The 12,416-nt window shown below is 60.6% G+C and overlaps 1 protein-coding gene across 2 annotated transcripts; it reads right to left on the bottom strand.

Annotated features, from left to right (window-relative positions):
* Nucleotides 1-1,056: 1,056 nt before the first annotated feature.
* Nucleotides 1,057-11,926, bottom strand: SP2 (Sp2 transcription factor). 2 transcript variants are annotated; one of them, XM_065699417.1, is made up of 7 exons: nucleotides 11,878-11,926; nucleotides 8,322-8,397; nucleotides 6,866-7,813; nucleotides 5,682-5,994; nucleotides 3,404-3,578; nucleotides 2,157-2,350; nucleotides 1,057-1,867 (listed from the first exon to the last, which is right to left on the bottom strand). In XM_065699417.1, the coding sequence occupies exons 2-7, from the start codon at nucleotides 8,382-8,384 to the stop codon at nucleotides 1,767-1,769; spliced, it is 1,794 nt and encodes a 597-aa protein (XP_065555489.1). In that variant the 5' UTR covers nucleotides 8,385-8,397; nucleotides 11,878-11,926; the 3' UTR covers nucleotides 1,057-1,766. The 2 variants fall into 2 exon arrangements, with proteins under 2 accessions (XP_065555489.1, XP_065555488.1); XM_065699416.1 differs by lacking the exon at nucleotides 11,878-11,926 and adding an exon at nucleotides 11,315-11,557.
* Between the last annotated feature and the right edge of the window lie 490 nt (nucleotides 11,927-12,416).

Below are 12,416 nucleotides of genomic sequence, written 5' to 3'. Positions count from 1 at the left end.
GAACAGGAGGCCCAAAGCGGAGGTGGTGCCCAGCTCGGGGGTCTGCATCACCCACCCGCAGCTGCACGACCTCCCGCAGGGCCCCAGGGACGAGCCCAAGCCCATGACCCGGTGCCTGCTCGCTTCCTCCTTCACATGGGAGACGCTGGCCCGGTCCTCAGCCACGGGGCAGCGCATCGCCCGCCCCACCACCACCACGGAGCATCCCCTCCGCCTGCCCCTGGTCAGCGCCATCAAAGGTAGGGGGGCCCAGGAGGGTGGGATGGGATGAGGGGGGCCCACGGCCACAGTGCCCCCCGCAAACGGTGTCTGGCCCCTGCAGAGTACATCACCAGCGTGCACGGCTGCAGCTTCAACGCCGTCATCAACAGCGGCACGTCCCGGCCTGCCAGGAAGGAGCTGGTGGAGAAGATGGGAGTGAGCTGAGACCCAGCTGAGGTCCACGCGGAGGGGATGAGCCCGGAGCTCTCTCTGGTGCCGCAGATGGGAAGAGAGGGAACCAGGAGGGATGTGCCGGGATGTTGGGATCGTGTCCTCGTGGTTATAGAGGGGCTGCAGCTGGAGGATTCACCCTGCAGACACCAACTGGGGCAGCCCCACGGTGGTAGAGCTCATGGCCATGTGTCCTGCTTGCTCCAGCAGCGAGGAACGGGCGCTGGCAGGGGTAAGAGCTGGTTGTGATGCCAGTGCTGGTGTCCCTCAGTGCCGCACTCAGATCCAGCAGCCCTGGGGGCAGAGCTGCTCCTGCACGCAGCAGCTCCGCACATCCAGGCCTGTTTTCCTGTAAGTCAGTTCATTTCCAGCGATATTGGGGATTCCTGTTAACAAACCCACTTGGTTTCTGGCCGAGGAAGCTCTTTGCTGCTCTGGTCCTACACGGTGCCAGCTCAGGACAGCAAGGGCCCTGGTGGCAGACGCTGCACTGGCTTTGCCTCTGGTGACTACATTTATTTAGCAAGGCAAGCTCCCGGCTGGCTCCACAGTTACAGCTCATGCAGTGTAAGAGCTCTGTCACCTCCTGCAGGAAACAACCCTGGGCGGTTACAACTCCAAAAATAAAGTGGATTTGGTTTAATTTAAAAGCTCAAAAATAACAAGCCATATTGGTTTTTCTTTTCGAAACACGTAGTAAACACAAAAGCAATAGAATCTATGGTACAATGTACACTATACACAGGGTGGCGGGCAGCAGGGGAGGGAAAGGGACTCGCGTCCCCAGATAGGTGAGGAAATGCCACGTCGCTTGGGAAAGGGGAAGTGGGGAGAGCGAAATCATCGGAGGGGAAGGAAAAACAAATCTTCAGTGTTGGAACACAAGGCAATGTTAGGAGAAAAGGGGGGCAAAATGGGCAGCAGAAATTAAATAGATTCAAAAGAGTGCTCACAATACACAGTGTTCGTCATCGGGAGCGGGGAGCGTAAGGCAACAATCTCCATAGAAAAAAGGGACCTTCCAAAGGGGTTATATAGATATTTATAGCTATTTATAGACTTTAAATATAAAGTAGGAATGTGCTGTGGAGCCTCTCCCAGCCCGCCCGCACCGGCGTGCGCAGTCCCCTCCGTACCCGGCTCCGGAATGCTGCTGGATCCCGGGATCCGCAGGGAGGCTCGGCCCCTCGCCCCCTTTGGAAGCGGCTGCTGCTGCTGCGTGGTGGCATCGGCCAAGGGCAGGAGGATGTCCCCAAGGGCTCCTCTCCGTGGCACTGCTGGGTAGGGACCCCTGGCTGGGCTCTGTCCGCTCGGCCGTGGGGCAGCCCCTGGCCCTACAAGTTCTTGGTGACCAGGTGGGTTTTATAGTGCTTCGTGAGGTGGTCGCTCCGCATGAAGCGTTTCTGGCACTGCGCGCACTCGAAGCGCTTGTCACCTGTGGGGAAGAGCAGATGTGGGTCAGGAGGTGACAGCCACTGTGTCACCAACCTGCTTCTATCCCTGCAGCCACCGCCAGGACAGGGTGGCAGCAACACCCCTCCAACCAGTCCCCATTGCAGCCCTTTCCTGTGTCACCCATGGCCAGAGACAGCTGAGACCCCCCCATGCCCTCCAGTCACACTCCCCAGGACAACTCAGTGGTGGCCCAGGATCATCCCAGTCCTTCTCCGAGCGCACCCCAAAGGCTGGGACAGGGCTGGGGGGGGGGGGATTGGGGCACAGACCTGTGTGCGTGCGCGCGTGTCGCTGCAGCTCGTCGCTGCGGGTGAAGCGCTTCCCGCAGAACACCCAGTTGCAGACGAAGGGGCGCTCGCCCGTGTGCAGGCGCACGTGGGCGCGCAGCAGCGAGGTCTTGCGGAAGGTCCTGCCGCACTCGGGGATGTGGCAGATGTGCTTCTTCTTCCCTGCATCGCCCGGCCTGCGGAGGGAAGTCAGGGGTAGGAACACTGTGGAATGGGTTGGGTTGGAAGGGAGCTTAAAGCTCCTCCAGTTCCAACCCCTGCCACGGGCAGAGACACCTTCCATAGAGCAGCTTGCTCCAAGCCCCTGTGTCCAACCTGGCCTTGAGCACTGCCAGGGATGGGGCAGCCACAGCTTCTCTGGGCACCCTGTGCCAGCGCCTCAGCACCCTCACAGGGAAGTTTCTGACTTATCTCCAACCTGAACTTCCCTGTTTCAGTTTGAACCCATCACCCCTTGTCCTATTGCTACAGCCCCTGATGAAGAACCCCTCTCCAGCATCCAGCCATGGGGACCCAGTTTGTGGGTGGCACTGGGACAGATGAGGGGACCACAGACAGAGTGGTACAGGGATGTGCTGGTCCTGCCCACAGCTCAGCGCCCACTGTGACCCCGCAGGCATCAGTAACAGCAACGTCCAGTTCCTCAAGAGGCCGCGGGGCTGCTGGAGAGGAACGCGGCCACAGAGGTGGGTCTTGATCCCCACGTGTCCCTGTGTCCTCATCCCTTTAAACAAACAGCCATGGGTGTCCCCAGCACCATCCCCAGCAGCCCCGCTCTGTCCCCACAGGCTGGGGGGCTCCAGCCCTGCTCCTCACCTAAGAGCTCAGCTCAGTCTCCCCTCGGGCAGGTTCAAGCCATTCCCCTTGGCCTGTCCCTACAGGCCCTTGTCCCAAGCCCCTCTCCAGGTTTCCTGCAGCCCCTTTAGGCACTGGAGCTGCTCTCAGGTCTCCCCTTCAGGAGCCTTCTCTTCTCCAGGCTGCCCCAGCCCAGCTCTCTCAGCCCGGCTCCAGAGCAGAGCTGCTCCAGCCCTCACAGCATCCCCATGGCCTCCTCTGGCCTCATCCAACAGCTCCACGTCCCTCTGGTGCTGCTGCCCCAGAGATGGATCAGGACTGCAGGGGGGAGCCCACAGAGCACAGCAGAGGGGGAGAATCCCCTCCCTCAACCTCCTATCCTCAGGGATGGGTGCTGGTCCCACAGGGCTGCCCCTGTCCTGCTCCATACTCACTTCTTGTCCCCGTCCTTGCAGTTGGGGCAGGTACACGCCATCCGCCGCCTCTTCTCCCCGGGCTGAGCCTCTCCGGACAGCGCTTGCTCCATCTGGAGCTGGATCTGGGTTGGGCTCAGGCCGCTGATGGTCAGGTTGTTGCCGGACACGTTCTGCACAGTGAGCTGCTGCTGGCCTGGGGAGGAAAAGGTGGGGAGTCAGGCTCTGCCCCTCTGCTCTCACCCACACATCCAACCCCTGGCTCCTCACTTGGGGATAGCTGAAACCCTCCGGAGGTGGCTGGATGGAGGCAAGACCCCCCCCATTACATGTGGGACAGGACACCCCAGGTCTCAAAGCCCCCAGCCCCGCATGCAGCACTGCCCCGCCACGTGCTGAGCCCCGCCATGGGGTGGAGGGGTTGCGTTTGGGGGGGAGGGAGTGGGGGGGGGGGCTGGTAAGTCCCTTTTTTTCTGAATATACTGTGCGGTTTTTCAAAGTTTTTGGTTTTTTTTTTTTGACCCTTCGGGGTGGGGCAAGGACCAAAGAGGAAACAAAAAAAGAAACTTTGAAAAAACGTGCAATATATTGACCAAAAAAAAGGGACTTACCCCGGAGCCCCAGGGGCCGCTCCACGCTCGGGCGTCACGGAGGCGGCAGCCTGGGCCGTGCACAGCACCCGGCAGCCGTGACGGGGGCTGGAAAGAAGAAGAAGGGAGGGGGGGGTGGAATCAGCGTCAGCAAGCGGGATCGCTGCTCCCGGAGCAGCGGGAAGGACAAGGAGTGGGATGTGAGAGCGGAGCGAAGGAGGGGTGACAGCAGGGAGGGAAGGGGGGCACAAGCAGAGCAAAGGGGCCACTGTACCCATTGGGAAGCCGAAGGGCTGGGCAGCCCTTTGGAAGCGCTGCCGTGTCCGGGCTGAGACCAGACTCAACTCATTGCGTACATGGGCAGCACCCAGCAGGTCCTACTTGTCCCTTCCCCAGCCAGGGCTGCAGCACAGTCCCTGCCCTGCGGCACAGCAGCAGCATCTGCCTGTGGCATCGCTCCTGTCTGGCCCCATGTTCACATGCAAAGCAGCAATTAAAACACCCCCTTAAAGCAGCCCCAGCGAGGACGGTGGCTGCGGAGGAGGAGGAAACCACACTGGGCCCTGCTTTATGCTGACAGCATTTAGTTAAGCCAAGAAAGAAGAGCTTCCAACTGCAAACCCCAGGCAGGGCTCCTGCTGAGGGAGAAACCACCACGCGGCAGCAGGTCTGTCTGGATCAGAGAGCAGATAAACCTCCCTCAGACACAGCTCCCCGTGGCACCCACGCCACCGGGCTGGGGCTGCCTTGTGGGGCAGGACAGGAGGACAGAGCTGCTGCTGGGACGTGCCTCTGCTGGTGGCTGTCTGCAGCTCACAGACTGCTCCAGCTGCCAGCCAGGGCCACATCTGGCTGGTTTTGGCTTAAGGCACTTGTCCCACAGAGGTGAGGGGCTGGGTTCACTCTCTTGGAATGGTGATCCCTCGCTTACAGAGCCTGTGTGTGTGAAAGCAGCTCTCCTGGAAGCCCAAATCAGCAGCCATCGAACCCAGTGGACGCCAGGAGATGTCCCAGCCCTGGGGCCCGGCAGGGTAATCTTTGGAAGGGGCTGCTGGTGGGAAAACCCTGGTGCACCACAGCCCAATGCCTGGCTGGTCCCAGCTCTCGGGGAGAAACACTGGCACAGGGTGCCCAGAGAAGCTGTGGCTGCCCCATCCCTGGCAGTGCTCAAGGCCAGGTTGGACACAGGGGCTTGGAGCAAGCTGCTCCAGTGGAAGGGGTCCCTGCCTGTGGCAGGGGTTGGAGCTGGAGGAGCTTTAAGGTCCCTCCAACACAAACCATTCCACGGTTCTATGTAAGAATAAAGACACCCGTCTCACCCCAAGGGGCTGAGCCTCCCCCTGCCCTGAGCTCAGGAGCAAACAGAGCTGGTCTGGGCTCAGCCCTGCCCTCAGACGTGTCCTGCAGCTCAGCACAACCACAGAGCCCTGACCCTGCAGGCGTCTGCCTCTCCAACCCGCCCTCCCTGACACAGCTCAACCAGGACAGGCTTGGAAACACCCAGCACAGCCCCCAAAGAGACACCCTACGAAACACTCGGGGCCTCCCTGGGGAAGTCGATGACATTTAACAACCAGCAACACTCAAACCTCAGGGCACAAAGGGATCTGATTATAAATCTACAATCAGCTAGCTGCAAAGCAAAGCGGTGCTGCTAGCATGGGGGGCTTCCTGTTCCACATCCTGCTGCCCCACATGGCACAGCCCACCTCCGGTGTTGGTGATGGTGACAGGCACGCCCTGCACTTGCACGCCGTTGATGTTGATGGTCTGCATGGCCTGTGCCGCGGCCGCCAGCTGCGCCGCGCTCAGGCTGATGATGCCTCCGGCCGGGGCGATCTTGGGCAGGGTGCGCTCCTTGCGCACTGTGGCTTTCCTGCTGCTGCTGCTGCTGGAACCCCCCGTGCCGGAGCTGCGGGACACGGGGCTGCTGCAAGAGGTCCCAGATGGAGCCACGGTGATGGCTGGGGCTTCCTGGAGCAGCACTGTCTGCAGCTCACCCGATGGGGTTTTGAAGTAGACCTGAGGGGGGGGAGAGAAGAGGGATGAGAACAGGCACTGACACCAGGGAGAACCCCCCTCCATCCTCCCCATGCAACCCCGGGCCTGCCATGAGCCAAGGAGCAGGTGTCCAAGCATCTAAAGATCCTTTATGGGCCTCCTGAAGAAAGGTCCCAGCCTTTCGTGGCAGCAAAGGGCTGCTCTGGCCTTGCAGCCAAAGGCAACGCTAAAGACAGAGTCCAACTGTGAGCCCCCATCTCCCAAGAGCTCCTGAGCAGGCTGCCTCATCCCAACCCCAGCTGGTGGCACAGCAGAGCTTCCAAGGACACTGTGCTCCTATAGGTCCTTCCAGTGTCTGAAGGGGGCTACAGGGATGCTGGAGAGGGAGTCTTCATTAGGGACTGTAGAGATAGGACAAGGGGTGATGGGTTCAAAGCGAAACAGGGGAAGTTCAGGTTGGATACAAGGCAGAAGCTCTTCCCTGTGAGGGTGCTGAGGCGCTGGCACAGGGTGCCCAGAGAGGTGGTGAATGCTCCATCCCTGGCAGTGTTCAAGGCCAGGTTGGACAGAGCCTTGGGTGACATGGTCTAGTGTGAGGCATCCCTGCCCATGGATAATCTTAACTGGATAATCTTAAGGTCCTTTCCAACCCATTCTATGATTCTATGGTAAAAGCAGATGGCCACCAAGGGAGACTTCATAAAGCCCTACCGAGAGAACCGCTGTGCTCCCAACCCTTCTTAAGACAGCAGAGAATCCACACAAGCAATGCCTGAAGTGGATGCCAAGTTGAGAATCTGGTCCTCCCAAAAACCTTTCTAAAACGCCTGGGTGAGGGCTCAGAGGAGAACCAGTGCAGAGACCTGGAGGAGGAGGACTCGGGAGGTGGTACCTGGGTAGGAGCAGGTTCCGTCGTCTGGATCTGGAAGTTCTGGGAGGGTTTTTGGGGGACGGTGGGGAGCGTGGCTGAGGCGGCCTGCACCACACGCAGGGCCTGCTGCGGGATCTGCACCACTTGTGGCTCCTGCTTGGGCTGCACCACTTGGACCTGTTGCACCACGGCCGGCTGGCCGGAGGCCGGGCTCTGCACGATCAGCAGGTTGTTGCCTGCCTGGATGATGTTCTCCGCCGTGGTCTCTATCAACACGGTCTCCACCTGCTCGGCCACGGCCACCGTGGTGGGCTGGGTGGGGGACATGGCTTTCTTCCGAGGCTTTTTGATGGGTTTTGAGTCGCTCTCTGCCAGGAGCTGAGCCTGGGCGCCTGGCTCGGCAGCGTTCACCAGGTTGTTCACGGGCAGGGTCAGAGTCACGTTGCTGCCGCCGCTTAACTTGACCACGCTGCTCGTGCCCTGCGCTGGGGAAGCTCCACTCTTCTGCACCGGAGCTGGTTTGATGGGCACAGGCTTGTGAGAGGAAGATGAAGAGGTGAGGATGGCTTGATTCGTGCCTGGAATAATCTGGATCTGGTTGGGCTGCACCTGGATGGTCTGACCCCCCGTGGCCTGGATCTGGGGCACTGCCTGGTACTGGATGTTGGTGGTGGACGAGCGGGTCCCTTTGTTGATGACAGTTGGGTTCTGGATGGCAAAAACCAGCTGCCCCCCGGGGTAGGAGGTGCTGACCTGAGAGCCCTGGATCTGGAAGACGTTCCCTTTCGACGACAGGATCCCAAAGCTGTTCTTACCGGAGCCCACTGGGAGCGGAGCGGGTTTGATGGGGACGAGCTTACGCGGCGTTGGCTGAGGAGGGGCAGGAGGAGTCACGACGGCTTCTGCTGCGGGGGGCCCGATTTTGCTACATGTCGCTGCGAGGAGGGCGAGAGGAGAAGGTTGGGAGTCCTGGGGAGCAAAGGAGGAGATAGGCACGTTAGAGACAGGGGCTTGTGCTACACAGCTGGAAATGCGGCCAGCGAAGGAGAGGGTACACGCTGTCAAAAGCAAGCCAGTCCATGCCAACGAGACACCCCTTGTTAAGGGAGCTGCTTAATTACCCCCCACATGTGTGCCTAAATGAATCCCTTCACACTGCTTTCAGCCATCAGGCTGGGGACCACCTTTTACTCATGTGCCTACGTGCAAGTATCCCACAATGATGCTGGTATCACATTACCTGGAGTGTCCCAGGCAGCTTTAATTCCAAGACCACCTTGTGCTAACGTGATCCATGAGGAAAACACACGGAAACAACACCTCAGAAGAGCTTGGAACAAGCCCAGAGGGCAGCTCCCAGCCTGCCCTGCAACCTGCCCTCCTCCTGATGCTGCAATGCCGGCTGCAGCGGACACAGGAGGGGCGGAAGGACGTGGTGTTTGCTGGCCTGCGCCCCAGGACATGGCCTTGCACTCACCTGGGCGCTGGAGGCGGCCGGCTGCAGGTATTCACTGGGGCTGACGGCAGCAGTCGCAGCCATGCTGCCTCTGGATCTGTGAGGAGGAAGCACAGGGATGGAGGAGTGAGACCAGCAGCAAGAGCTGCAGCACAAGGCCCCGAAGCCCGAGGGGCTCTCCCTGCATCCCCCAAACACATTCACACGCCTTCAGCAGAGGGGGTTATATAAAGGGGCCAGAGAAATCCCATCATCTCATCACCTTCACCCTCCATTCCATGGGACCTCTGTTTGCCAGCAGAGGGAAGTGGCAGTTACAGTGAGCTGCAGCCCTCACCTGACCCGCGCTGACAGAGCCCATCACTGGACCCCATGGGCTGACAGAGCCCAGCACCACGCCGAGTCGCTATGGAATTCAAGGGCACTTAAGGGACTAGAGGGGGAATGTGAGGATGGGGGTGATCCTTTGTCCTTTCCTTGAGAGTCTGGAATCTCCAACACTCATCCCTTCTGCTGCCCCCAACGCTGCAGGGTGATAACACCGAGGCTGAGGCTCTTCTTGTCACTGAGGCAGCTACAAGAGCTTCTTTTGAAGGGTTTAAGCCAGCAAAGCCAGGCAAAGAGACTCCCAAATCCTCACCCTTTGCTGAAGCGTTTGTTCTGGACCAGGAAGATGTTTCATCCTTGACATCTCCTTTGGCAAACTCTCCCAACTCCCCCATCCCACAGCCGCTTGTGTGGCTCCACACCTTGACAGTATTTGCCTCGATAAAGTGCCAGAGAGAACCTGTCTGAGCTGGGACCCTCTTTGTTACGGCTGCTGACAACGGCCTGACTTCACATAGGGAATTATGGCTCTCTGAAGAACGTGGATGCTTCAGGGGGTTTACCCCAAAGCGCAGCCCCATGCATCCCCACGGCAATGGGAAGCCAGTGCTGTGGGATGCTTGGATGCGGGAGCAGCGGGAAGCACTGGCACCAGGAATGGCTCATACCCAGCCAGAAAAGCAACTGCTCGGTAAGCACAGCGAGCGCCTTCCCGTGGCTTACAGGCAGCAGGCAAGACCCACATCCCAGGCCTGGCTCTGGCACAGCCTCCACTCCTGCCCAGGCAGCTGCAGGAGGTCCATGGGTGGGGAACACAAGGTGTGGGGTTTGTTTAAAGGGAGCAAACTCCCTGCTCCAGCAGCATCACTCGCAACGGAGGCACCGACACGGGGCAACGGCCAGCGCCCAACCGCAGGAAGGGCAAACTTGACCTTGCTTGAAGCAGCATCCGCTGCCAGCGCATGGATGCAGGAACCCCGGACACAAGGCACATCTGCGTTGGGAAAATAAGGGGTTCCTTCACTTTGAAGGCATCAGCCAGCAGGGACAGCGCTGGGGCTGGTCTGCCCCACGCAAGGGCCGGTTGTCACGTCTTAATCCAGCTTATGGCTGGGAGAAAAGTCCTGTTGGTAACTGGGATGCAGGCAACGCTCGCATGGAAGCAGGCCCTCAGCTCCTCATCCATCCCGAGCCAGACATCTCCTCCCTGGCAACACGCAGCCTTTCACTAAACAGAAAGCACTGAGGAAGGGAGCCCCGAGCCAAGTCACCAAGGAGCCCGCTTGCCCACGGCAGGCAGCTCCCCCCTTGCTGCTCCCGAGGCTCTCTCACAGCCCTGCCAGGAACCAAGCACACAAATCCCTTGGGAAGGGTCAGCTCAGAGTCCCTGATGGCACCGCATGGGAATTCCAACCCCATTCCCATTCCCTGGAAGCTGTGGCAACCTCCCGGCGCTGGAAGCCTCGGACGCTTGCGCCCAGCTCAGCTGGCTGCTGATAAAAGGCTGGTTTCTCCCCAGAGAGCTCAATGGCTGCACCCTCCCTTTCACAGCAGAATTAGGGCACCGCTGAGGATTAACAGCCCTGACTACCAATAAAGAGCACTGCTGAGCTGGCCGGAGACACACACACACATTCCAGGAGAGATCCCATTAACCTCAACCAACAACACGGGATAATGACTGGGGGAGCAGAGCCGTTTCTCCCTCCACCCGTTTCTCACTTGCCCGACTCCGGTCTCAAGTCCAGCAGTGACAGTTTCACATCCCGAGGGTACAATCCTGCTCCCGGCGCACTGAAACCAAAGCGCAGCTTTGGCCAGGATAGACCTAGGAATGGGACCAGCACCGCCTGCAAGGAATGCTTTGGGATCGGCCCGGGGAGGGGGGGAACAGACCCTCCTGAGGGGCAGGAGCTCCCTTCCAGCCCCAGCACAGACGCTGCAGCATCACTTGCTCCCTGTTACACACTTATTCATGCCCATATATTCCAAGTCCAGTTTGCCTTGCCCTAACCCCCAGGCAAGCCTCAAGCAGAACACTTCTCCCTTAGACACTTCAAGGGCACTAATGCATAGAATCCACCTTTTTCCTGCCATCCTCCTCTTCCTCAGCTCGTCACAAGCGTGGTTCTGTACGGAAGCCATCCCCACACACACCACAACGCTCTCCCCACCCCTTGCCTGCCTTCACCCCTGTAAAAGGGCAAAGCCACCAAACCCTGGGCGATTCCTGGCTCCAGAGCTGTCGCCTTTACGATGCTCCTCAACGAGCACAATCGAGCCCAGGACACCCAGACCAAGCACAGGGGCTTCTATACAGCTCCAAAACACCCTTTGCGGGTGGGACTGGAGAGATGCTGTGTATTTTAGACCCTGACTTCAAACCTTAGCACCACAATTTCCTCGTTACCTTCTCCCAGCACCCTTCCAACAGGAAACACACATGGAGATTCCAGCCGGAGGGGAGGCTTTGCTCCCCATCTGCCTCATGGAGCTGGTTGGTGAGGGGCAGGGGTGAACACACTGCTAACTTTCAGCCCTCATCCAAGTTACCACGGTTCTAATTCACCCCTTGAGCATGAAGGTGACTCAGAGCCCCCCCCCAGATCCATGAGGGAGAAACCTCACTTGGGCTCATGAAGCGCTGGCAGAGGGGTAAGAAATCGGTGGCAGCCGCGTTTGCTTACCGAGGGCATACGAAGTATTGAAAGCCGGGCACGGATGAGCGCCGGCACCCGCCTATTTACATGGTAACAGCAGCAAACGGAGCCGAACCCCGGGGTGAAGCGGCCCCGGCTCCCCATTGCTGCCGGTTTCACCCTGCTGACAGCCGGGGCCCGGGGCCGGATCCCCGGCTGCGAGCAGGGAGGAGGAAGCCAAGAAGCGGCTGCACCAAAGCCCGGCCCGGGGGGGGCAGAGCAGGACGGGGCTGCCCCACAACGCCCCCCATCACCCGCACGGACCCCGAGCACCGCACACAGCGCCGGGGCCCCCGCAGACCGAACCCCCCCCACCTCCGCCCGGCGGTCCCCGGGGAGGCGGGCTGAGGGCTGCGGGCCCGCCCCCGACCGGGCCCCGGCCCCGGAAGCGCCGCCCGCCCGGTGCTCGCAGAGGGCGGGCCGGGGAGGCCGCGCTCCCGTTCCGGGCCCGGCGCCGCCGCTGCCCCCCCCCTCCCCTCCTCCTCCTCCTCCTCCTCCTCCCCCCGTGCCGCCGCCGCCCCCCCCCCGATCCCGGCGGGTCCCGCACAGACCGGCCCGAGCGGCGGCGGCGGCGGCGGCGGCTCCGACCGCTCACGGCGCCATCTTCCTCCTCCGGGGCCGCCCGGGCACCGCCCTTGAGGACCCGCCCTCCGGCGGCCTCTTGACCAATCCGCGTTCCGTTCGGCGGCGCGCTGGCCAACAGACAACGAGAAGTTGAATCGCCAGCCAATCCGCTGCGGTTTGGAGCTTGATGGGCAGCTCCGCCGAGCAATAGGACCCGTGATGGAGTGACAGCTACGCCAATGGGCGCGGGCTCTCTGAAGTGACAGACGGAAGCTGGGGCCCAATGGGAGGGCAGGGCTCTGATTGACAGCACAGCTGGCCAATGGGAGAGAGCTCAGCCTGTCACCGCCCGCTGATTGATTGACAAGCCTCAGAGGGGGCGGAGGCGGATGTCCTCGTGGGCGGAGCCACCCGGGAGGCACCTCTCGATTGGGCTATACCTGTTTGATTGACAGTCAGAACACACAATGGGAGACCAGAGGCTGCAGAATTCCGCTTCTGATTGGCCGAGCGCGCCTGGAGGGGC

This window comes from Lathamus discolor, chromosome 20 (assembly GCF_037157495.1).
Source record: "Lathamus discolor isolate bLatDis1 chromosome 20, bLatDis1.hap1, whole genome shotgun sequence".
NCBI classification, from domain to species: domain Eukaryota; kingdom Metazoa; phylum Chordata; class Aves; order Psittaciformes; family Psittacidae; genus Lathamus; species Lathamus discolor.
Note: the sequence above shows the minus strand (reverse complement) of the source record. Positions and strands in the feature narration are given on the sequence as shown.